The 26,821-nt window shown below is 41.5% G+C and overlaps 1 protein-coding gene across 2 annotated transcripts; it reads left to right on the forward strand.

The window, feature by feature from the left end:
- The first annotated feature begins 7,566 nt into the window (after positions 1-7,566).
- Positions 7,567-25,511, forward strand: LOC110543629 (C-type lectin domain family 2 member D11-like). 2 transcript variants are annotated; one of them, XM_060384270.1, is made up of 6 exons: positions 7,567-7,677; positions 10,117-10,289; positions 21,476-21,601; positions 22,538-22,716; positions 23,289-23,395; positions 24,355-25,511. In XM_060384270.1, exons 2-6 carry the CDS (start codon positions 10,202-10,204, stop codon positions 24,521-24,523), a joined length of 669 nt encoding a protein of 222 aa, XP_060240253.1. In that variant the 5' UTR covers positions 7,567-7,677; positions 10,117-10,201; the 3' UTR covers positions 24,524-25,511. The 2 variants fall into 2 exon arrangements, with proteins under 2 accessions (XP_060240253.1, XP_060240254.1); XM_060384271.1 differs by having other exon boundaries at positions 7,637-7,677; positions 10,144-10,289.
- The last annotated feature ends 1,310 nt before the right edge of the window (positions 25,512-26,821 follow it).

Raw genomic sequence — 26,821 nt, forward strand, 5'->3', positions numbered from 1 at the left:
TGACAGCTGCAGGAGAACAGACACCTGACAGCTGCAGGTGGACAGAGACCTGACAGCTGCAGGTGGGCAGAGTCCTGACAGCTGCAGGAGAACAGAGACCTGACAGCTGCAGGTGGACAGATTCCTGACAGCTGCAGGAGAACAGAGACCTGACAGCTGCAGGTGGACAGAGACCTGACAGCTGCAGGTGGGCAGAGTCCTGACAGCTGCAGGAGAACAGAGACCTGACAGCTGCAGGTGGACAGATTCCTGACAGCTGCAGGAGAACAGAGACCTGACAGCTGCAGGTGGACAGAGACCTGACAGCTGCAGGTGGGCAGAGTCCTGACAGCTGCAGGAGAACAGAGACCTGACAGCTGCAGGTGGACAGAGACCTGACATCTGCAGGTGGACAGAGTCCTGACAGCTGCAGGTGGGCAGAGACCTGACTGCTGCAGGTGGGCAGAGACCTGACTGCTGCAGGTGGACAGAGTCCTGACAGCTGCAGGAGAACAGACACCTGACAGCTGCAGGTGGACAGAGACCTGACAGCTGCAGGTGGACAGAGTCCTGACAGCTGCAGGAGAACAGACACCTGACAGCTGCAGGTGGACAGAGACCTGACAGCTGCAGGTGGGCAGAGACCTGACAGCTGCAGGTGGACAGAGTCCTGACAGCTGCAGGAGAACAGAGACCTGACAGCTGCAGGTGGACAGAGTCCTGACAGCTGCAGGAGAACAGAGACCTGACAGCTGCAGGTGGACAGAGACCTGACAGCTGCAGGTGGACAGAGACCTGACATCTGCAGGTGGACAGAGTCCTGACAGCTGCAGGTGGGCAGAGACCTGACTGCTGCAGGTGGGCAGAGACCTGACTGCTGCAGGTGGGCAGAGTCCTGACAGCAGCAGGTGGACAGAGACCTGACTGCTGCAGGTGGGAGCTGAGGTTCATCTTCAGCCTCAGGCCCAGCTCTCCGCATCCTGGTTGGTGTCAGGCAATAAGCAGTTGGTGTACAGTCCTGTCACCCCAGGCCAGTGCAATGCTCCTGCTGAGTACCCTGTACCATGATGGATTGTTTTCTTCAATCTGTGAGCCAGAATGAATTCTTCAGAAAGTTCTTTCTGTCTGCTGTGTGGTCACAGAGAGAAGAAACAGAGTCTTACTACACCAAGTCACTGACACTGAATCATTCCTTATCCATTTGGTTCACTCTCAAATGCTTTTATGTTTCCTGATTTATATTCCTGGATTTAATAGATGACATCATATTTAATACTGTTTCCATTTCAGTCCATATATTCACTTAGTTGCTTTTCTCTACCAAGTCAAAGCCAGGCGTGCCTTTGACTAGAATGGATAAGGCCAGTCCAGGAAGGAGAAAGAGCCAGCAGGGCCTTGGGTCTACACTGCTGGGCTTGTTTTGTATGGATTTAAATACAAACTTTTCTAATTACTTATTCTGGGACCTCAGACAAGACTTTAAGGCTTTCACAGCACTGGCTAATTGGTCCTAGAGGGAGGAAACAGTGCCCTGTGGAGAGTGCAGTGCCCTTGTGACAGGAATCAAGCCTGCTCTGGACCATCAGTGATATGATCACAGTGGGATGTTCTCGGGCCCGCCAGCAGTATATATAAGCCCCAAAGGCTGCCATAAAGTTTAAAGCTCAAGCCTTTCACTGGGGCAGTCTCCTAGCTACCATTTAAAGGCCACTCAACCATTCTAGCCCACGACCCAGCTTGTGGCTGCCTCTATACCTCCCTCTCAGGTAGGTCTCACATCCCTTCCCTTCCACGTCTCCTTCAATCTCTTGCATCTGCTTTCTACTGCCTTGGAGTAGTCATATCATAGTATGCACAGTAGTTTATGCATCTGGTGCCAAAACCCTGGAGAGGCACAAATGGACCCATTTCCAAGAGGCCCAGCCTCTCCTAACTGAACCAAGCTGCTGACCTGAATCCCCTAAGGTACGGATCATTTGTTTCTCCTGGCTTCTGTCACCCACCATGTCCAACCCCACAGTTTAGATTTTAGATTTAGATTTAGACTTAGATTTTAGGTTTTAGATTTTAGATTTTAGGTTTTAGATTTAGATTTTAGATTTTAGATTTTAGATTTAGATTTTAGATTTTAGATTTAGCTGATATGCTTCTTCACTGTGATCCAGGGACTCTCTCAGTCTCCCTGACTCCTGGTGCCTTCTACGCCCTCCTGGGCATCTGTCATGTGGAAGGTCTGTTTCTCTCCTGGTCCTCAGGTAAATGTCACCTTAGAACTGCCTTCTCTGTCTCTGTCAGCTTCTGGAGACTGTTACTGCTTCTACAACCACACCAGTGCACCAGGCAGCTTGTTTTACCCTACTGGACACAGACCACCTGGAAAGGGATGCCTCTCCTCCTTGATTTGGGACATTCCTCTCTGACAAGTCTCTTGGTCTTCTTGGGGAGGCCAGGATTAAGACTCTTGTCACCAGGACACTTACCCTGCTCTCTCCCACCTTGCTGCCCTCCTTTCATGTTCTTACCTCACTCCTGGAACTTGCTGTCTCTGTCTTTCAGATCTCTCCTGCAGCTTACTCTAACCTGCTTTAACCACTTTTCTCTCCTTCCCTACTCTGTAAATGTCTTTTCTGCCTTGCTGGATTCTGAACCTAATATTTCCTCCTGGGTACTCATGACATAGGAAGTCTCTGCATGCTTCTCCACTGTGATTTAAGGCATCTCTCTGCAAAAGCACTTACCCTCTATTTTTGTATTTTAATCCTCCTCTAGCAGAGTCCCTGTTTGCTACACCTTTCTTTAAGCTTCTCCTACCTCCTCTTTACCCTGCTTTTCTTCTCTTTATGCATTACCCTGAAGTTGGCTGCTGATTCTAATCATGGACTCTTCCCATTTTGAATACTACCCATATGTCTTCTCTATTTTCTTTTCCTCCTCAGACTCAGAGACTTCATTAGCAGTTTGTTTTCTTACTGCCAATGGCTTGGCCTCAGTTCAGTTTAACGGCCAATGATGGCATACTCAATTTCCAAATTCTCACAGATCGTAACAACTATGGCCACCACAGAAGCAGAGTCCCCAAATCTCTTGTCTCTAAGTTTTCTATACTCTCTACTCTCAAAACTCTCTTATTTCTAACTCTGTTATTTCCTCTGCTCCCCAAAAAATCTCTTTAAAATATATATGAACTCTCATATCTTTGGATTTATAATGGGCATGGTTTGAGAGTTTGTAATACCTGTAACAAAAAGTCAGTTTAAAACATAACAAAAGTTAATAGTTTAGAAATCTATATATACGTAATTTAGTCTTCCACAACATGCTTGTACATAACTTGGATTCAACTTTTGCTTTAAAAATAGATTTTCTACAACATGCTTTATGCTGTAAATTGTATTCAGTTCATATTTATAAACAAATAAGATTTATTAACAACATGTTTGATGACTAAGGTAAGTTTGCTAAAGGTTTATAAATTTCTAAGTTTAAAAAGGTTTACTCAGATTAACAGAAATTGACTTGGAGATGTATGTGTGACCATTTATGTTTTTGTTAACTTTGTTCAACACGGGGCTTCTAGACCATTTTAGGTATAGAACAGCATACATGTAATGAATTAAGTATGGTTGATAATCAGGTTTATGAATTCTCAAGGTCTATTCAGACTAGCAGGAACTGACTTAAAAATGTGTGGCTAGCCTTTTTGTCTTTACTAACTTTGTTAGGCTTTAGCTGTTTGCATAATCTGAGTCGTACTACAAACTGTGATGTTCTATAAAGATATACTATGAAGGTATCAGAAAAGCAAGGTTTCCAGTCCTTTTGTGAATTTTATTTATGACAAAGCATTTTATTCATTTTACTTTGATTCTAAAAGTGCTTCAATTATATATTCAATTCAAAATTTTAAGACTCAAACTTAACAGGAATGAAACTATGAGATTCTAATGTTATAAAAATTATTAACTTGTAAACTCTTAAAGAGAAATAAGATATACAATATGATGGTCAGTCAACTTATAAATGACCAAATTCTTTAATGTGCTCAGAACTATACCTGTAGTCATGCTAAGCACAAATATAATTCATTTATAGAGACAAGATTTAGTCTTTCATGTATGTTTTCAGGTTAAGACTGAGGAAAGTAACTAATAATAATTAAAGTTTGCTTAAAATCAGACATACTTAATAAATTAGAAGATGGCCCTCAAACCTTCAATGAGTTCTGCTTAATATGGCATTTAAAGTGTTTAATGACAAGGCTTCCCCAGATATGCAAAATACCTGTACTGGGAACTGAATTCAGGTATCAGGAAATATCACAGAATGTACACCTGGCAGAAAACAAAGTTTACTCTCCTAGCAATAGCCTCCAGGAAATATAACAGAATAAATGCTTCCTAGAAAATAGAGACAAACTCCCTGGCAATAATCAATGGGAATCAGTTGAGAATAGGGTGGGAAAATTCTCCCCAGTGTTTCAGATATTGTTTAGAAAAGTAGCCATTGTGATTATATGCCTTAGCCACTGTGATTGTGTGTCTCAGAAAAGGTCACCCCACCCTGCTAAAGGTCACCCAATTCTGTAACACCAAGGCTTGTGCCCCCCTGCTTGCTGCCATGGAAACACCCTGCTCACAGACTTTCCCTTTAACAATCTTGTTCATTCAGAGCTCTACTTCTTCAGAGCTCTCCCACTTCTCTACTGCTGTGTCAGTGAGACTTGGGTCCTGAGTTCAATTGCTCTCATAATAAAGCTCTCTTGCAATTGCATTAAGTCATCTCCTGGTAGTCTCTAAGGTTATGCCCGTGAACCTGGCATAACAAGGTAAAATCTCAGGGTTGTTTTGATTTCCATCTCTCTGATGGCTAAGGATGTTGAGCATCTCTTTAAGTGTTTCTCTGACATTCTATATTCTTCAACAGAGAATTCTGTGTTTAGCTCCATACCCCATTTTTTTTAATTGGGTTGCTTGAATTATTGACTTTTAACTTATAAGTGGGTACTAGACCTGTAAGATAGGATAAACATACTAAAATCTGTACACCTAAAGAAGATAAAGAAGAAAGAGGACCAGGGGTAAGATGATCAATCCTCACCTAGAAAGATAAAGGGGATCAACATTGTAAGTAGGAGAAAACACGCAACAGGACAGGAGCCTACTGCAGAGGTCATCGGAAAGACGCTACCTAGCAGTGTATCAAAGCAGATGCTGAGACTCATAACCAAACCTTCAGCAGAGTGCAGGAAATCATATGAAAAAAGGGGAGTTAGAATGACCTAGAGGGGACAGGGGCCCCACAAGGACCAAATATACCAGGGCACAGGGGTCTTCTATGAGACTGTTTCTCCAACCAAGGACCATGCATGGATATAACCTAGAACCCCTGCTCTGATGGCAGCTCAGTATCCAAGTGGGTTCCCTAGTAAGGGAGACAAGGATTATTTCTGACATAAACTCAATGACTGGCTCATTGAACTTCACCTCCCTCCCCTGATCCCTGCTGAGGGAGGAGCAGCCTTGCTATGTCACATATAAGGACATTGCAGCCAGTCCTGAAGATACCTGATAAGCTAGGATCAGATGGAATGGGAGGAGGACCTTTCCTGTCAGTGGACTTGGAAGGGGGCAGGGAGGAGATGAGGGAGGGAGGGTGGGATTGGGACGAAAAGAGGGAGGGGGGCTACGGCTGGGATACAAGTAAATGACGTGTGGTTAAAATAAAAATAAATGAATAATAAAATAAAATAACTTGAATTCAATGCCTGCTCTCAGGTACCGACCACCTGTGTCTCATGATAAATGACTAGATTTGAAATTAAGTTGTGAGGATCTAAGAAAGTGGTTTAAAGTACGTGAAAGTGTTGTAGATTGTTAGGATGTAAAGAAGGGTTTTGAGGTATGTAAATGCAACTTGTGAAAGTATGGGGTATATGAGATTTAAACATGATACCTGATGTTAAGATTACAAAAGTTCACAATTTAACATATTAATCTATGGAGTTCTAACGAGCTACTTATTAATGTAGCCTTGAAAACACACTGGCTGCTTTTATCAAGCTGTTAAAACTTCCTTTCATTGTTTTCCTAATATAGGCTTAAAAGATAGATCTCATCCTTTTGGGTCCCTGAGCTTTTTCTATGACTTTAAGGTTTGCGATTCTTCCAACTATTTAAAACAGTTGTTAACTGCTTTATCTACAATAAGGATTTCTGTTGGATAATAATGTTTTTGTAGACTCTGTGTAGATGTGTCTCTGTCTTTCCTTGCTTACCTAAGACACTTTCTGATTGGTTAAGATAAAAAGCCTGTGGCCTATAGCAAAAGGCAGAATAGTAGGGTGGGACTTCTGGGCAAAGAGAGGAACTCTGGGAAAGACTCAGGCTGAGAAGTTCAGATCTGAGACTGAGGAATTGTGATCTGAGACTGAAGAGAGGTAACCAGCCACATGGTGCAACTTATATTAGTATAAACAGGATAATTAAGTTACGCGCTAGTTGGGAACAAGCCTAGTGTAAGGCAAAGGAATTCATAAAGAAATATGAGTCTGCGTGTCATTGTTCAGAACAGGAGCTGGCATAGAAAGGCCTGTAGTTGCAGATTTCACTGCAGGATACAGTGGTCATGCTAACTTATCTGTTATTATTATTGTGTGTGTGTGTGTTTTTTTTTTTCTGTAAACCTAAAAAAAATCACTTAAGCTTCAGAGAGTCCTGATTAACTCCATCTGTCACAGGTCAAACGGGACTTTAAATAAGTACTCCCATCACTCAAAAGCTTAAACTTTTCCCTCCTACTATCATCCCTGATCCTTCCCATGGTATTGGGACTTTTTCAACATGCTCCCAACCAACTACCAGGACCACAGGCTTGGAAGATTCAAGTATACACCTGAGAGAAAGATTTTCCCCTAAATTCCTTAACTTTACCTTCTGTCCCTATACTGTATCCACCACAGCAGATTTCTACTCAGCTGACAGATACCATCCACAAATCAGCTGGGGCCTGCAACCTGCTCTAAAACTAAAAGGTGATCTCACAGAACCAGGAAACCCTGGACTTGTTGAAAAGTTGATGCCCATCCAGGTGGAAGGAATGTTGACATATATACATGAGCTGGCAAAAGCTTATAAGCTCCAGAGGCCAACTTTTTTGCAGAACTCTCATTTGTGGTCTCTCTTGGGCCCCTGGATTTTACATCTTATTGGCAGACTGATTTTCATATTCCTCAAAATTGTAACCACTTTTCTTCAGGTCCTTTCCTTTCAGGAAAGAATTGACAAAATTACACAATAGTAAATAAAACAGATGTTTCTGACAGAATAGCCTCAGGTGTCCTAACTTGCCTTAACAGCTTGAGCAGCTGCTTTGGACCAGTATTCCAGACTGCCCCAACAGAGCCTGCACTTTGCCAGCCCCGGGTGGTCCTGTAGGACCCCGCAGTTTCCTTTGGACCTGACATTGTTGATGATAAGGGATCACACACTCTCTTCTGTTACTGTCTCTCAGCTGAAATTAGGACATGATTGTCAGGGCCCAGGAAGACTGAAATGCTGGTCAAAGATCAGGATTTTGACTGGGAAATTAGGACATGATTGTCAGGGCCCAGGAAGACTGAAATGCTGGTCAAAGGTCAGGATGGGGAAAGGAAGTCAGCAATGGCAGGGAACATCTGCTGAAGCTTCTACTCAAGTTCAGGTAAGCAACTCATTACTACTCTCTCTAGAAAACAGATTCTAATATTTAGGACCATCTTGCTCTTCAATCCTTAGTCTTCTTTTCTCTCTGCCTTCCTGTAGTGATCTTATCTCCTTATGATCTGGCATTTCAGTCCTTACAACTTTTACCATCCTTTAGACTGAGATAGAAGATAATAAAAAACACTTTGTGTCATTGTCTAGGACAAAACTTTACCTAAATGATACAGTTTATGTATATAGTTGGGTGATGGCTGGCTCAAGATTTTCAGAGGAAGCAGACACCACCCAGGCTGTGTTAACTGAAGAATTAGTGATTTTGATATCAACTGAGAGCCCACAGAGCTGAAGTTGGTACAGGTTTGGGCTTTGCAATATTGGATAAGCTGGAAGCTCTGTAAAGCTGCAGCCACAATAAACACTGGTTATTTGGGATGGAAGATCAGAATCCACTTCAATCTGGCTCGAGTCTCCTTATTTCTGAACAGGTGTTCCATGTTCTTGGAGTGACACTCTTAAACTAAGCAAACCACTGTTTTTGTAACTCCTCTTCTCTTGGCTCTTCCTTTTCATGCCCTGCATGCTTATGGTGTGTGTAAGTACCTGCATTTGCCCTTGGTAAAAATGGAGCTCTTTACCATGTATTACACAGCATCGTACCACTTAGTGCAAACACGTCTTTTATTAGCTGTAAGGAATCACTCCTGAAAATTCATATACTTGTCTTTTTAGCCAATAAAACAGATGTTTAGTAGCCTCTCTAGGGGTTTGTTATTGATTCCGTCTTAAAAAAAAAAGCAGAACGAAGCACACAACATCTTCATGTCGTTGGATCTGCCAGGACTTTTCCTTCTATTATCACTGCCCATTCCATTAGGGGACCATAACACACTCCACGAAAAATCTTGGCCTAAAAACTTTTTGATCAGAGCAAACAAAGGAAAAGAAACCTCAAATATAGTTTCATTATTGCTAACCAATGAAGAGGAAAGTCAGGAGCTAAGTCAGATGCCTGCCAAAGTCCCTCTCTATATCAAAGTTTAACTACACCTTTGTTAACCCTCCTCCCATATGTCCTGCCCAAGATTTATGATCTTCCTTAGGAACAAGGCACTGAAGGGAGGGGGAAACTCCCACCAGCTGCACCTCTCATGCTATTATTTCTTAAGAAGGAGCCTATTATTATTTTACTATTCTTAATGCTTATTAATACTAAATCTAATTCATTACTTTCCTTAAACTTATTTTTATTAAAGCCTTTAACAATCTACTAATAATAAATTTCTTTATAAAGTTAGCTGTGCTGTTTCAGGTGTCACAGAGAAAGATCAAAGAATTCACTATTCCAGCCCCAGAGCCACAACTGAAGAAGCATAGAAATCTCAGAACACGTCTCTTTTCCACGTGGGATGAGTTTGCCAGGGACCTTCCAGGGGGTGTTATTTCTGGGGAAATCATATCCCCCGCCCTGTAGCTTATGCTACTATGGCGACACTGGCGTGGGTGTGGCAAGGAGGACTCTGGAGATACCTGATAAAACAGGGTCAGATGAAAGGGGAGGAGGTCATCCCCAATCAGTGGACTCGGGAAGGGGCAGGGAGGAGATGAGGGATAGAGGGTGGGATTGGGAGGGAATGAGGGAGCGGGATACACCTGGGATACAGAGTTAATAAAATGTAACTAATAATAAAAAAATAAAATTAAATTTAAAAAAGAAAATGGACATGAGCAGCTGTAATGGTTCCAGTGTATTTGGAGTCCATGCTTTTTGTATAGGGAGGGCAGACAGCAGAGACAGTTCAAGGCAGAGATGGTGAGCATGGTGAAGAAATCGAGATGAGATTCAAAATCAGAAGTCAGGACACAGGATTTCAGATATGTTTCTGCTTCTTTTGGCAGATACAATGGTTGTCTGAAGAACAGGAGTCAGGAAGCATTTTTATATGTGAGATGAGGGCACAGCTGTCTTTGCCCATGATTCTAAATCTGAAGAGCAAAGAATAGCTGTTTTAATGTTCAGGATTTTCTGACAATTATCATATCAGCCATTATTTTTTCCTTAGACATTTAAGGATGCTCTAGATTACTCAGTGACAACGTTATTAACACATATAGACAATACAGATACAATTAATAGATTTTTCCATATATTCCATAGATTTAACACATATAGACAATACAGATACAATTAATAGATTTTTCCATATATAATTTTCAGTTGCACCTTCACTGGAGGAGATTCTTCCCGCAAGAATCTTTATCATGATGTATAAAAGGGAGAAGGTGTGGGAATCTGGCATGAAAACTCCTAGTTCTGCTGCCTTACTCAGCCAGACTTCTGGGGAGGACACTACCATTATTCATTAATTCCCAAATAATTCTCTTGGGAATGTGTTTATTTTCCCCTTGCTTTGTTTACTTTCCCCTTGTGCACATACAGAGCACAAGGCTCTTTCTCCCTCTCCAGGCTTTCAAGTTTCAAACCTCCTCCTGAATTCTGTGAGTGGCTTCCTCTCAGCTCACAGATGAGTGCTGCAAAGACCGAAGAGGCGTCCAAGAGCATGCTGAAGACAGAGCCCGCTACTCCAGACTGCCTGCAAAAGGTAGACATGGGTAAGTATTTCAATGTGATTGAACCAAACTAAAATAATAGAGGGGAGATTCACCAGGAACCCATAGGAGGTGACCCTCCTACCTGTTAGCCTGTCATGGTGGGTCTCTTTAGAAGTGGACAGGACTGCAGGCCTCTGTTATACTAGTTTCTCTATTGGAGTATTAAATGTTGAAGTGTTTCTGGGCAGGAGAAATGAACAATACATTTATTATAAGAGCCTGAGACACAGTTTTGTTTTGTTTTGTTTTTGGTGTGGTTGGTTGGTTTAGTGTTTGTTTTGTTTTTCATTCTTTTCTTTAGTCAGTGTTTGGTATGTGTGTATGTGTGTTTAGCTTGCTACTTCACTCTAGTGAAATATAGGAAGTTGCTACAGAACATGCTTCTTATGTGAAGGAAACTCTAACAGCACAGCTTTCAATGTGCACAGCTGAGGCTGTCATCTGCGGTGCTGGGACTCAGATCCACTGTGATTCAAAAGAAAGGTGGGAGGTGAGGTGCCTTGGGGGGCTAGCTGAACCCCCTCCCCCATCCAATGAATACTCTGGCATTTCTATGTTGTGGTACATTATTGAAACAACAAAGCCTGTCAAATTTATGTTTCATTCTTCAGAAAGGAAACTGTCTTCTGTATTTGAAAACTGTCTGCTTTATTCTTTTATTTTTGTTTTCTCTACCTTCTCCCATTACTTTAATTTTTCTTTGCTTTCTTATTTGGTTTATTGAAAGAATATTGGCTTTCCTTAAATACAGTGTTCACACTTAGAAAAAAAAAACCAAAAAAACCAAAACCAAAACAAACCCAAAAAAGAAGGTAAAGAGGAATGTAGATGTTTTTCAGCTCAGGCAATTGTTCTCATAACTGAAACCACTTTTATTTGCTGCACAGATACGCATACAAACCCTACATTTCTATGAGAGAAGTTAGCGTGAGGTGAGAACTTATCTTTCTGATTTTGTATATGTGTGAGATTTTCCATAATACACATTTGAGGTATAAATTAGAGAAGAAAACGAAGAAAGTTGAAGAAGGGAAAGGAAGCAGTAGAGGTCACATAAATTCATTAAATAGACAGACAGACACACAGAGAGACAGATAGATAGATAGATAGATAGATAGATACATACATACATACATATATACATAGATACATGCATAGATAGATAGATAAAATAACCTTCTAAAGTGAAACACCTGCATGGGTGTTTTCGTGGGGGGGGATATTTAAAGGAAAATTTGCATGTTACCTAACTAGAAAGGAAACCCATGGACCTTGGTTACTGAATCCAGAGCACATTTTTGTTTAAAGTACAACTAGAAAGAGAAAGTGTTCAGAATTTTTTATGGAACCAAAGTCCAAAAGATATATTATATTTATTACCAACACACTGAAAAAAAATAAATTGGATTTAGTATAATGAATACTCTGCTCTGGTGCTTAAAGAGGTGTTTTTCTCTCTCTCTCTCTCTCAGTTTCTCAAGAAATTGTACCTAAAATGTACTGATAGTTTTAAAACCCCATGGTAGGAACTAAAGAAATGGCTCAGAGGTTAAGAGCACTTGTTGTTCTTCTAGAAACTGATTGTGAACATATTTCATTACATGTTTAATGTGTGTTTGGCAGCTATGGGTGCTGCTGTTCTTATACATTTGTTTGCTTTTGACAATTGCTAGTGTATGTAAAAGTGAGTTATTTTGTATGTTGACATGTTTTCCCGCAGCACTGTAATATCATTCATCGATTTAGAGCCATTTTAATAGACTCTTTTCAATTGAAATTTATATGTAGATATATCCATGCACTCCTTTATCTCTATGAGGCTTGACTGTTAATTGTTATTCTTGCCCTGTTGTGCTGGATAGGACATTTAGAGTCACACTAGAACAGTGAGCAGACACCTTGACCTTGTTCTGTGTTACTGGAGAAAACAAGCATGCTGGCTGTAGTGGGATTTTTCTGTTGGTGTATCATAAGTACATGTCTTAATTAGGATTTTTATCACTGGGAGAAAACACTATGACACAAGTAGTTTGGAGACAAAAGGATTTATTTGACTTTTGCTTCCATATCCCTGTTTATGGCTGAAGGAAGTCAGAGCAGGAACTCAAACAGGGCAGGAATCTGGAGGCAGGACCTGATATAGGCTATGGAGGGGTGCTGCTTACTGACTTGCTCCCTGTGGCTTGGTCAGCCTGCATTCCTATAAAACCCAAAACCACCAGCTCAGGAATAGCACCACGCACAATGGGCTGGCCCTTCCACATCAGTCACTAATTAGGAAAATGTAGGAGAAAGGAGAATAGGACCTAGAGGTGATAGGAGCTTCACAAAAAGACCAACAGTGCCAAACTAAAGAGGGCCAGGAAGGGCCTGCTGAGACTGAAGCACCAACCAAGGACCTTGCATGGACTGGACCTAGGCCCCCTGCAAAGATGTAAATATGAGCAGTTCAGGTCTTATATGGTTCCCCTTATTAGGGGAGAAGGGGCTCTCTCTGACATGGACTCTCTTTTTAATTACTTCCCACATGGGGGAGGGACACACTCATCTGTGGTATGACTTGATGAGATGGGGTGGATGGGAAGGCGGGCTCCCCTTTGCTGAGGCATAGGGGAGGGAGATGGGGAAGACAAAGGACTTTTGGGACTGGTAGGTGAGGAGGGATGAGGCTAAGATCAGGATGTAAAAGAAGGAAGGAAGGAAGGAAGGAAGGAAGGAAGGAAGGAAAGAAGGAAGGAAAGAAGGAAGGAAAGACAGAAAGAAAGAAACCTCAAGAAGCACACACATTAAAAACACAAAGTTAGAAACCACAGGCGTTCACTGTGTAACAGAGCCCATGCATCCTGGACTCACTTTGTAGACCAGGCTGTCCTTGAACTCACAGAGATTCCCCTGCCTCTGTCTCTGCAGTGCTGAGAATAAAGGCTTCTACCACCACACCCACAGGAGATGTTTTCTTTCTTTTTTTAAAAAATTTTTTATTTAACTTTAATTACACTTTATTCATGTTGTATCCCCCCATGAGCCCCTCCCTCCTCCCCTCCCGGTCCCACCCTTCCCCCCCATTTCTGCATGCATGCCCCTCCCCAAGTCCTCTGATAGGGAGGTCCTCCTCTCCTTCTTTCTGATCTTAGTCTATCAGTTCTCATCAGAAGTGGCTGCATTGTCAGGGTTCTTGGTTATCTCCATGAATAGTCCTTGGTTGGAGTATGAGTCTCTGGGAAGTTCCCTTTGTTCAAAATTTTTTGTTCTGTTGCTCTCCTTGTGGAGTTCCTGTCCTCTCCAGCTCTTACTATTTCCCACTTCTTACATAAAATTCCATTCACTCTGCCCGACAGTTGGCCATCAGGCTCAGCATGTGCTTTGACAGTCTGCAGGGTAGAGCCTTTCAGAGGCCCTCTGTGGCAGGTTTCGAGGTTGTTTCCTGTTTTCTTCTTCTGGCTTTCAGAGGCCCTCTGTAGCAGGATCCTAGGTTGTTTCCTGTTTTCTTTTTCTTCTGATGTCCATCCTCTTTGCCTTTCAGGATGGGGATTGAACATTTTACTTAGGGTCCTCTCTTTTGCTTAGTTTGTTTACATGTACAGATTTTAGTGGGTTTATTCTATGTTGTATGTTTATATGAGTGAGTATATACCATGTGTGTCTTTTTGCTTCTGGGACAACTCACTCAGGATGATCCTTTGCAGGTCTCACCATTTACCTGCAAATTTCATGATTTCCTTATTTTTCATTGCTGAGTAATACTCCATTGTATAGATATACCACAGTTTCTGCATCCATTCTTCAGTTGAGGAGCATCTGGGCTGTTTCCAGCTTCTGGCTATTACAAATAAAGCTGCTACAAACATGGTTGAGCAAATATCCTTTTTGTGTAATTGAGCCTCTTTTGGGTATATGCCTAGGAGTGGTATGGCTGGATCTTGAGGAAGCGCTATTCCTAGTTGTCTGAGAAAGTGCCAGATTGATTTCCAGAGTGGTTGTACAAGTTTACATTCCCACCAGCAATAGAGGAGGGTTCCCCTTTCTCCACAACCTTTCCAGCATTTGTTGTCACTTGAGTTTTTGATCTTGGCCATTCTGATGGGTGTAAGGTGAAATCTCAGGATCGTTTTGATTTGCATTTCCCTAATGGCTAATGACGCTGAGCATTTCCTTAAGTGCTTCTCTGCCATTTTATATTCCTCTACAGAGAATTCTCTGTTTAGCTCTGTTCCCCATTTTTTAAGTGGATTACTTGGTTTGCTGCTTTCCAGCTTCTTTAGTTCTTTATATATACTGGATATGAGCCCTCTGTCAGATAAAGGGTTGGTTAAGATTCTTTCCCAATCTGTAGGCAGTCGCTTTGTTTTGATGATGGTGTCCTTTGCTTTACAGAAGCTTTTCAATTTCATGAGGTCCTATTTATTGATTGTTGCTCTTAGAGCCTGTGCTGTTGGTGTTCTGTTCAGGAAGTTTTCTCCTGTACCAATGAGTTCTAGGGTATTCCCCACTTTTTTTTCTAGCCAATTTAATGTGTCTGGTTTTATGTTGAGGTCTTTGATCCACTTGGACTTCAGTTTTGTGCAGGGTGACAATTATGGATCTATTTTCATTTTTCTACATGTACACATCCAGTTGGACCAGCACCATTTGTTGAAGATGCTATCATTTTTCCATTGTATGGTTTTGGCGTCTTTGTCAAAGATCAGGTGTCCATAAGTGTGTGGGTTTATTTCTGGGTCCTCTGTTCGGTTCCATTGATCCACCAATCTGTTTCTATGCCAGTACCATGCAGTTTTTAAAACTGTTGCTCTATAGTACAGCTTGAGATCAGGGATGGAGATACCTCCAGAAGATCTTTTATTATAGAGGATTGTTTTAGCAATTCTGGGTTTCCTGTTATTTCATACAAAGTTGAGACTTTTTCTTTCCAGGTCTGTAAAGAATTGTGTTGGCAATTTGATGGGCATTGCATTGAATCTGTAGATTGCTTTTGGTAAGATGGCCATTTTTACTATGTTAATCCTGGCAAGCCATGAGCATGGGAGATCTTTCCATCTTCTCATATCTTCTTCTAGTTCTTTCTTCAGAGATTTGAAATTTTTTTCATACAAGTCTTTGACTTGCTTGTTTAGGGTTACACCAAGGTACTTTATGTCATTTGAGGCTATTGTGAAGGGTGTTGTTTCTCTAATTTCTTTCTCAGCCCTTTTGTCTTTTGTATACAGGAGTGCTGCTGATTTTTTTGAGTTAACTTTGTATCTGGCCACTTTGCTGAAGGTGTTTATCAGCTGTAGGAGTTCCCTGGTAGATTTTTTGGGGTCACTCATGTATACTATCATATCATCTGCAAACAGTGATACTTTGACTTCTTCCTTTCCAATTTGTATCCCCTTGATCTCCTTCAACTGTCTTATTGCTCTAGCAAGGACTTCCAGAACTATGTTGAAGAGATATTGGGAGAGTGGGCAACCTCGTCTTGTCCCTGATTTCAGTGGGATTGCTTTAAGTTTCTCTCCGTTCAGTTTGATGTTGGCTATAGGCTTGCTGTATATCACCTTTACTATGTTTAGTTATGTGCCTTATATCCCTGATCTCTCCAAGACTTTAAACATGAATGGATGTTGGATTTTGTCAAATGCTTTTTCAGCATCTAGGGAGATTATCATGTGGTTTTTTTCTTTCAGTTTGTTAATATGGTGGATCACATTGATGGATTTCCATATATTGAACCACCCCTGCATACCTTGGATGAAACCTACTTGGTCATAGTGGATAATATCTTTGATGTGTTCTTGTATTTGGTTTGCGAGTATTTTATTAAGTATTTTTGCATCAATGTTCATAAGGGAGATTGGCCGGAAATTCTCTTTCTTTGTTGAGTCTTTGTGAGGTTTAGGTACCAAGGTGACTGTGGCTTCATAGAATGAATTTGGTAATATTCCTTCTGTTTCTATTTTGTGGAATAGTTTGAAGAGAATTGGTGTTAGCTCTTCTTTGAAGGTCTGGTAGAATTCTGCGCTGAAGCCATCAGGTCCTGGGCTTTTTTTTGGATGGGAGACTTTTGATGACCGCTTCTATTTCTTTGGGGGATATAGGACTATTTAGTTGATTTACCTGGTCCTGATTCAGCTTTGGTAAGTCAAATCGATCAAGAAAATTGTCCATTTCATTTAGATTTTCAAATTTTGTGGCATATAGACTTTTGAAGTAAGTCCTAATGATTGTTTGGATTTCCTCAGTTTCTGTAGTTATGTCCCCCTTTTCATTTCTGATTTTGTTGATTTGGGTGGTGTCTCTCTGCCTTTTAGTTAGCTTGGCTAAGGGTTTATCGATCTTGTTGATTTTCTCAAACAAATAGCTCTTGGTTTCATTGATTCTTTGAATTGTTTTATTGGTTTCTAATTGATTGATTTCAGCCCTGAGTTTGATTATTTCCAGCCGTCTACTCCTTTTTGGTGTGCCTGCTTCTTCTTTTTCTAGGGTTTTTAAGTGAGCCATTAAGTTGCTTGAATGAGCTGTCTCGAATTTCTTCTTGAAGGCACTTAGTACTATGAACTTTCCTCTTAGCACTGCTTTCATTGTGTCCCATAAGTTTGGATATGTTGTGTCTTCATTTTCATTGAGTTCTAGGAAGACTTTAATTTCTTTCTTTTTTTCTTCCCTGACCCAGCTGTCATTTAGTAACAAGTTGTTCAGTTTCCATGTGTGTGTAGGCTTTTTGCTATTTTTGTTGTTGTTGAAGTCCAGCTTTATTCCATGGTGATCAGATAGGATACAAGGGATTATTTCAATCTTCTTGTATCTGTTGAGGCTTGCTTTGTGACCAAATATATGGTCTATTTTGGAGAAGGTTCCATGAGGTGCTGAGAAGAAGGTAAATTCTTTTGTGTTTGGGTGTAAACTTCTGTAAATGTCTGTGAGGTCCATTTGATTCATGACCTCTGTCAGAGATATTGTTTCTTTGTTTAATTTCTGTTTTGTCGACCTGTCCTTTGTTGAGAGTGGGGTGTTGAAGTCTCCCACTCTTAATGTGTGGGGATCTATATGTGGTTTAAATTTTATCAATGTTTCTTTCACAAATGTGGGTGCTCTTGTATTTGGGGCATAGATATTCAGGATTGTGATATCTTCCTGGTGGAATTTTCCTTTGATGAGTATGAAGTGTCCTTCCCCATCTCTTTTGATTAATTTTGGTTGAAAGTCTATTTTATCAGATATTAGAATGGCTACTCCTGTTTGTTTCTTAGGTCCATTTGCTTGGAAAGTCGTCTTCCAGCCTTTTACCCTCAAGTAATGACTATCTTTGTACCTTAGGTGTGTTTCTTGTATGCAACATATTGCTGGGTTTTGTTTATGTATCCATTCTGTTAATCTGTGTCTTTTTACTGGAGAGTTGAGTCCATTGATGTTGAGAGAGTTTAGTGGCTGTTAGATCCTTTGATTTTGATGTTGGCTGTGGTCATAAGGTTGTGTGCTTGGTCGTTTTTTGTTTTACTGTCCTAAGGTTAATTATTTCCTATGTTTCCTTGACAGAAGCTAATTTTCTTGGGTTGTATTTTCCCTTCCAGTGTCTTCTGTAATGCTGGATTTGTATGTAGGTACTGTTGAAATTTGTTTCTGTCGTCGAATATTTTGTTTTCTCTGTCTATGAGGACTGAGATTTTTGCAGGGTATAGTAGCCTGGGCTGACATCTGTGTTCTCTTAGGGTCTGCATAATATCCGTCCAGGCCCTTCTAGCTTTCATAGTCTCTGTTGAAAAGTCAGGTGTGATTCTAATGGGTTTGCCATTATATGTTACTTGGCCTTTTTCCCTTGCAGCTTTCAGTATTTTTTCTCTTTTCTGTATACTTACTGTTTTGATTATTATTTGGTGGGAGGATTTTCTTTTCTGGTCAAATTTGTTGGGTGTTCTGTAGGCTTCATGTATTCTTATTGGCTTCTCCTTTAACTTGGGGAAATTTTCTTCAATGATTTTGTTGAAAATATTTTCTGGGCCTTGGAGAAGGGAGTCTTCTTTTTCCTCTATACCTATTATTCTTAGGTTTTGTCTTTTCATATTGTCTTGGATTTCTTGGACGGTCTGTGTCAGGAATTTTTTGGATTTAACATTTTCTTTGACAGGTACATCGATTTCTTCCATTGTATCTTCTACACCTGAGATTCTTTCTTCCACTCTTGTAGTCTGTTGGTTATGCTTACCTCTGTAGTTCCTGTTTTCTTTCCTAAATTCTTCCTCTCTATTATTTCCTCTGTTTGTGTTTTCTTTAATTTTTCCAGTTCTATCTTCAGGTCTTGATTTGTTTTGTTTACTTCCTTCACCTGTCGGATTGTATTTTCCTCTTTTTCTTTTAGTTCCTTCAACTCTGTTTCTTTTATTTCTTTCAGTGATTTAATTATTTCTTCTCTGAAGGCTGCAAACTGTTTGGCTGCATCTTCCCGTACTTGTTCACGGATGGCCATAATCTGCTTGTCTCTAACTTCCACCATTTGTTTATGGATAGCCATGATCTGTTTGGTTTTATCTTCCTCTAATTCTTTACTTATTTTATTTGTTTCCTCTATTATCCTCTTCATCAGCATAGATGTAAGGTCATCTTCTTGATTTTCTATTATGCTGCGTTGTCCAGAGCTGTTCACCCTGGATGGCTGGGTTCTGGAGATGCCATATTGTTCTGTCTTTTGTTGGTTGAGCTTTTACACTGACTTCTACCCATTGGGCTGTTTTAGGTGTTGGCTGTTAGTTTCTGTGCTTCCTGGAGTCCTGAGGTAGGGAGAATCCCCTTGACCGGAAGATGATTTTTCCTGATGGAGTCCTCCTCTGCTTTTTGGTTATGGTCACTGTATGGCCAGTGTTTCTCAGGAATTGCCACTGCTCACCTCAGGTGTATAGCCCTGAGTAGTAGCTGTGGTCTTTGTTAGGCAGAGGGGGCTCTCCTCTTATCCATAGAAGTTCTCAAGACAGCTGCCCTACTTCTGGGTTTCTTGTTATAAATTTAGTGAACTACTGCTGTTGTTACATTTTTCCAGGTACAGTCCTCTTGCAGAACCTGCTGATTCCCTAGCTGTGGGGTTTTCTTCCAACAGGGAAACTCAGTCTGTTATCCTGGGGCACACAGTTCTGTCAGGGAAAGTGAGAGGAGTGCCCAGCAAGTCTCTGGGCCAGAGGCTGAGTGCTATGCTCTAGGCCTGGAGAATGTGCACCTTGGTTGAGTTGGTGCCTGGGGGGCCGCTCTGGTCTGGAGGCTGGGTGTCTCAGTCTGGACCGGAAGCTGTGTGTCCCTGTCTGGGATGTTGGCTGCAGGCACTGCTCTGGTCCAGATGCTGTGGGTGCAGCCCTCTTGAAGGACCACAGATTCCCAGTTTTGTTAGTCTAGCTAGGGACAACTGGTTGATCCTTGGCACAGTTTCTGAGGGCTGCTGTAATGGCTCTCTGGCTTTTGTAGGTCTGAGGAAGCAGCTGTGTGCCCCAGTGCCCTATGGGTACTCAATAATGGCGGCTGAGCACAGTGATTCTGCCTGTATTAGAAAGCTAGAGCCTAGAGTCTGCGTGAATCCAGAAAATCTTTTGGTGCTGGGTGTCCTGAGCATTAGACTTGATGATTTCCCCCGCTGGGGGTTTCCTCCTGCCAGGGATACCCAGTCTTTGCTTTGGGGACCACCGTTCTGTCTGGGGTGATGGTGAGTAGAACCCACAAGCGCAGATGCCTGCCGGTGGCTCCGCCTTTCTGGCCGTTGGGAGCCTGGGCATCTGCCTAAACTGGGTAATTTTCCCAAGACCTTTCCGGGGTGGTGGTATCAGCTGAGTGCTCTGAGATCAGAACAGCTGTTTCCCTCCCTGTGGGTTTGCATGTGACAGTGAAACTCAGTCTCTGGTGCCCTGGTGCCTTGGGGCCCCCAGTTCTATCTGAGGCGGTGATCAGGAAGGCAGGCAGGGCTCTGTGCAGGCGCCTGGCTCCCCAACTCTGACTCCGGGCTGGCTCCTGGGGCACCCGCAGAACTCGAGTCTTTTCCAGGGGATGTCTGGGTGACCTAAGGTCGGTCCCAATCATTTCCTGCTCTGTGGGGTTATCTCTTGACTGGAAAATCCAGTCTGTGATGTTGTGGGCCCACAGTTCAGTCTGGGACAGTGACCAGATCACACTGGTGTGTAGCTCTGGGCTGGTGACCAATCACATGGTGGAACCGGGATCTCTTCCGCGGTTTAGCCGGGTGAGTTAAAGCTGATTGAATCCCCCACCGTGGGGTATCCTCTCACCTGGGAAACACAATCCCTTGTGTTTTATGTCCGCAAGTTCTGATTGCTGGTCACAGTGCTGATCCTGCTGTGCTGCTGGTCAGAATGAGAGTCCTCCCGGCGCCACCATCTTGCCCCGCCCCTCGAGATGTTTTCTTAATTGAGTTCCCTTGGCTCAGATGACGTTAGCTTTTGTCAAGTTGACATATAACTGCCCAGCACAAAACCTTTTGTTAGGTTAAGGAAGTTCCTTTAATTTCTATTGAAGAAACTTTGAATTTACATTGCATTTTGCATGTTCTTTTGCTGATTTTATCAAAATGCTGTTTTTAATTTTCTTATTCTGTTAATATGTTGAATTCCATGTACTTTGTTCATTAGAGTTAGTTGGTTGGTTGGTTGGTCAGTTAAAAGTTTGTGGGTTGTTCAGTTAGTTATTCAGTCAGTTAGTTGTTAGTTAGGTAGATACATAGACAGATTGAAAGAATGGAGTCTAACTTAGTTCATCTCAGCTTCTTACTCAATTTCAGCCAAAATTGGTCTTGAACTCCTAACTCTCCTACCTCTACTCCCCATGCACTGGAACCACAGTCCTGTGCCACCACACCTGGCAGGTTGCTTTTGTACTTTTATTATTATTATGCTCCCCTAGGTCCTAACCAGGTCTGTTCTTACAGAACTAAATCTCTATGTAACCTTATTATCATCTCTTTTCATCCTGAGCTTCACTCGTTCTGTTTATTGCTCTTTGACTGGCCCTTAGTTCAATAACTGGAAGACTCTGTGGCAAAATTCTGATTCCCTTTCCTCTAATCTTCTGGGAGTCAAAGACCTCATTTATGGACCGAGAATTTTAGTGAGGGAGTTTGCACTAGGGGAGTGAAACCCAAATCTATAGTGATTCTTGGTAAAATTATCTCTTTCTATTAATGGTTCCTGAGATTCATGTTCTCATGTTTATATTTTCAGGTAAAAAGCTCCAAGAAAAATGTCTCAGAATCGTCTCTCCTGAGTCTCCTCCTAAGCTTTACTGCTGCTATGTTGTGATCACAGTCCTCACTATAGCAGTAATTGCACTTTCTGTTGCTTTGTCAGGTAAGTGACTTATTCTCCAAATTCTGTAACATTCTGTCCACATTGCCATCATCAGTAAATACTTACTGACCACAGTGAGCCAGGCAATGTGGGAAGGGCTTGAGAAAACACACTGTTACTTCCTGTTCTCTGGGAACTCAGGCTACAGCAGGAAGCTGCAGTGAAGGAACAGCACAGACTGTGGTGTGCACAGGAGGCCAGGCTCAGCATCCCTGGGAAGATGACATCAGCAAGCTGTAGACAGAGATGCAGGAGACACTTGTCCACCTGGGATAACTGTCCAAGGCAGAGAACAAGGAGAGCAATACCCAAAGGAGGAACCTCAAGGAAGTGTGAGGACAGACAGGAGTAATATGGCCAGGAACACACCATGGCTCTCCCCATTACCCATGGTTTTAGTTACCATGTTCAATTGTATTTTCAAGGTATTAAATGGAGAGTTCCTGAAGTAATCAATTTTTAGGATTTTAGTGCCACATTGTTCAGAATAGTGTGATAAAGTCTCACACTGTCCTCTTAGGTATGTGAACAATCCTTTAGAGCAACATGTCCACACTGTGTATGCTACCTTCCCAACAGTTCTCGCTGCTACTCAATCATCAGGCCAACTGTCAAAGTAGGTGTCCATACAGAGTGCTTGTTGCTGTAGCAACCCCCACTGTAGGAAACAATCATCCAAAGCACAAAAGTGATGATGTTATAGAAATCAGTGCACTTCCGGGGAGCCCTGCAGTCAGTGAGCACCTGAGAGGGAATGGGACTCAGATCCAGGGAGGGAGACCTTTAGATAAAGGCCTCTTATGCTCAGGAGAGGACTCCTACAGATCAGTTAGGAAAGCTACAATCAAATTCACACCTCACAGCTGAGCTCAGCAGGGAATACCAAAAAGAGACAAGACATGCTCATTATAATTCATTGTGTTGTCTGAATTTTAGTAAGAAAGAATGAACAGACAACAGTGAAAAACACCTATGCCGCTTGCCGAAGACACTGGATTGGATTTGGAAATAAATGTTTTTACTTTTCTGAATCCACAAGTAACTGGACCTTCAGCCAGACCTCCTGCATGGCACAAGAGGCTCAACTTGCTCGATTTGACAACCTGGAGGAGCTGGTAATGATCAGGGTTCGGGTTGTTTCTTTGTCCTCTTGAATATGTATTACCTGGAGATAGGGAGGGTAAAGATAAAGCATGAGGAAGTTTCCTACCTCAAGGAGGTGGAGACACAGGGAACATGTGAGTGTGTGCTTTTGTGATGGTCACACATCTGGATGATGCTCTGAGACACTGAAGAAACATTACTGCATGTAGTGCTCACAGTCAGTCTGAGAGGTCAGAGGTGCCATTTTACCCAGATACCTGGTGGTCATGAGTGTTTTTCTCCAAGCTGGCACATGTTGTATACTGAAGGTGACAACTCTTAAGAATAGCAAGGGGTGGCTTAGCCAGGAACTATGCCAGCTAAGCGGTGTGTCATTAAATTTGGTATTTTAATCCAAATGAGGTACTTTAGAATTACAGATGTCAGCTGGGTCCACTGAGAGCTGGAGGCTGTTATACTTCCAAACTCTGTCACCCTCAGTTACACCCTTCTGACATCTCTAGAGGAAGCTGTGGAGTGGAGAACCTCAAGGACCATCTGAAACAGAGAGACACATCTATTTGCGTTCTGTGTTTCATGACAGGGTTTCCTAAGTAGATACAAGGGGACTTTGGACTACTGGATCGGCCTGCACAGAGAGTCACCACAACTCCATTGGAGATGGACAGACAACACTGAGTATAACAGCATGTATGTTTGCAGATGCTTTTCCTTCTACCGTGTTCATGTGCTGTGATTGCGTGTGAGTTGTGGCTCTGAGAGATGAATGGCTGCTTAATGTGAGGCCAGCTGTACTGGAGAGGAAGAATAAAAAACTCTTGGGTTGGAGGTGTGCCTGGGAGGGTGGGTGTGTGCTACATGCATGAGTCAATCCTCAGCAAACTCCACATCCCCACAAACTTAAATCCTTTGGAGGTTCTCCCATGTGTTATTGGCAATCATTTCCAAAACCTTTATTAGTGTGATTTTACTCAAATGATGATGGCACCTGGGGGAGGTACTGTTTGCTACTTTACCAACTTAATACTTTTTGTTGATGATAAGTGCCCTGTGTGGGATGTAGACAGACCCTCAGATGGGCAGCAAGTGCTCTGAAATACTCGAAAGCCACTGCAGAACTGTAAGCCAAGACTCATCAGTCATTGCACAGCCATACCTATTCACAAAAGCAGAGACTCCAAGGGCACTGGAAAACCACCCCTAAAGTCTTTTCATCAGATGGCACACGGGATAGTTCTTGGATTAGAATACAGCTATTTTACGAATGGTAAATCACAGCCCAGTCAAGTCTATCATTGAAGTCCTGTCAGCAATTTAGTAAATGGGTTTTCAGCTACATAAAATGCTTCAAAGCAGAACTGAAAATCCCCCTTTGTGAGGCCACCATGCCTGCACTTCATTTGAACATGTCAGCAAGCCCCAGTCGACTGCTTTGTATACAGATTACACATCACATACAAATGACAGAGATGTGGTGTTCATAAATAACTCTGGAAGTGTTAAAGCTGCTAGCTGCAAAACTGGTACAGGACTGTCTTTCTTTGATTATATTCATGTTACAAATAAGCAGGGGAGATGGGCGAGATTTTATTGTAGGAGGGAATACAGTTCTGAGCTCTGCAGACTTACTGCTTTTGGTTTCTTTTCAGGTTTCCCATCGGAGGAGTGGAAAACCATGCCTACCTGAACAACAACGGGATCAGCAGTGCCAGGGTCTATGTAGATAAAAGATGGATCTGTAGCAAACCCAACAGCTATATGCTCCATTGCCAAAATTCTTTTCCTCCTTTTTTAGCCTTTGCAAAGAGATGCGTTTAGCATGTTATCTACAGTTGCTACTCTTTCCCACATCTTTCCACATCGCTATTAAAGGAACTAAGAATATTTCTTGACATCCCAAATGAAAACCATCTTGAAGAAGTGTACATACAGGGGATAAGAAGAACATAGAAGAACATAAGAGTCTAACTTAGATGTTGGGCACTCAGACCTTTAGTGTAAAGTACAATTAATATTAGTGAACCCCACTTTTACTTTTATGCAGAGAAGTCCTTCTTTTGAGTCTATGAGACCACAAAAATGAGTTCCCAAAAGTGTGTGTGTTTATATAGTGACACATACCTGTGATGCCAGCTACTTAAGGGTTGAAACAGGAGAATCACAGGTTCACAGTAGGAAGTGAAGTATGGGAATGCTTTAATAATGACAGGGAAGAGAAGAATCTGTAGCATCTGATAATTTGGCGAAACACATTATACGTTCTTTTCAAAATTTATGCCAACACCCAGAATTTAAAAAGTATTTAAAACTAAAATTTATTTTACACTCTTTAAAACATAAGTGACACTGTCAAAATCTCTCTCTAGGTTTTAATATCCTTATTTCCAGTTTTACATTTCTAAATATATTTCTATAATTATACTGTTCAAGTATAATCTATATTATAAACAAATGCCATTTTAATTTTACCACTTTATTGGATTCATTTCACATCAAATGGGAGTTAAACTCCTTAAGCATTCAATACTTAGTTTTGCACTAATGTGCATATTATTGGGTCCTAAAAACAAAGTATTTGAAATCTTTATAGAGTTAACTACACTGTACTGATGAGTCCCAAAAAGGATGAAATAACAGGCTACAAAGCATGTCCTGACTTTTTCATCTCTTTCTCTCTGTTTTGTTCTATAACAGCTTGATTTGCTGGGGAATTGGGGGGGTTATGATATCTATACTTGGCCTCCTGGTCCTTGAGAAAAAAGGGATGAGAGGGGCAAGGGGAGGGAAGGGGAGAGGGAGGATAGAAGTGGGAGAGTGGGACTGGGAGGAGAGGAGGGAGGGGAAGCTGTAATTGGCACATAACATAAATAAACAAAACAAAAAAGACTATGTTTATATCTACTTGATGTGTGTTTATCATTTGTATAAGTGTGTGTGTGTGTGTGTGTGTGTGTGTGTGTGTGTGTGTATGGAACTGGAGTTACAGACTGATGTGTGTGGCCATGTGGCTTCTGGAAATGGAACCTTGGTCTTTTGCAAGAACAACAAGTACTCCTAACTACTGATGCATCTCTCTAGCCTTTTCTTCCTCTGTTTTCTTTGATTGGTAGAGCTGAGCAAGCTTTGGGGAAACAGCATGTATCCATTTCCCTGCAAATTTCATGACTACCTTGTTTTTAATAGCAGAGTAGCATTCCATTGCATAAATGTGCCTCAATTTCTGTATCCATTCCTTTGTTGAGGGGCATCTAGGCTGTTTCCAGATTCTAGCTATTACAAATAAAGGTGTTATGAACATAGCTGAGCAAATGTCCTTGTTGAATGGTGTAGCATCTTTTGGGTATATGCCCAAGAGTAGTATAGCTGGATCTTGAGGTAGCGCTATTCCCAATTTTTTGAGAAAGTGCCAGATTGATTTTCAAAGTGTGGTTGTACAAGTTTGCACTCTCACCAGCAATGGAGGAGGGTTCCCCTTTCTCCACATCCTCTCCAGCATGTGTTGTCACTTGAGTTTTTTACCTTATCTGATGTTATTTTGATTTGCATTTCTCTGATGACTAAGGATGTTAGCATTTCTTCAAGTGTTTCTCTGCCATTCAATTTTTCTCTATTGAGAATTCCGTGCTTAGCTCTGTACCCCATTTTTAAATTGAATTATTTTGCTTGTTGGTGTTTAATTTCTTGAGGTCTTTATATACCATGTTGCTTTATTACTACAACTTTGTAATATAACACAATCTAGAATAGTGAAATCTCTAGCAATTTATTTGTTGATCGGGATTCTTTTGCTATCCTCGATATTTTGTATTTACATATGAAATTTAATATTATTTTTTCAGTTTCTATAAAGAACCACATTGGAGTAGGTATAAAGAGTGGACATCCTTGTCTTGTTCCTGAGGTTAGTGGAAATGCCTTTGAGTTTTTCTCCATTTAGGATAATACTGGCTGTGGGCTTCCCAGTCATTGCCTTTATTATGCTGAGATAATGTCCCTTGTGTCCATACTTTATCCAGGACCTTCATTATGAATGGATGTTGAATTTTGTTCAAGGTCTTTTCCACATTTAATGAAATGATTATGTAGTTTCTATCTTTTTATCTAATTGCATTTATT

This window comes from Meriones unguiculatus, chromosome 5 (genome assembly GCF_030254825.1).
Source record: "Meriones unguiculatus strain TT.TT164.6M chromosome 5, Bangor_MerUng_6.1, whole genome shotgun sequence".
NCBI lineage: Eukaryota > Metazoa > Chordata > Mammalia > Rodentia > Muridae > Meriones > Meriones unguiculatus.

Bases quoted from the DNA above. Each gene is read 5' to 3' on its own strand.
- LOC110543629 (XM_060384270.1), top strand. From the start codon at position 10,202: ATGAGTGCTGCAAAGACCGAAGAGGCGTCCAAGAGCATGCTGAAGACA. The intron at 10,290-21,475 runs GTAAGTATTTCA...TTATATTTTCAG, and splicing joins CCTGCAAAAGGTAGACATGG to GTAAAAAGCTCCAAGAAAAA. The intron at 21,602-22,537 runs GTAAGTGACTTA...TCTGAATTTTAG, and splicing joins ACTTTCTGTTGCTTTGTCAG to TAAGAAAGAATGAACAGACA.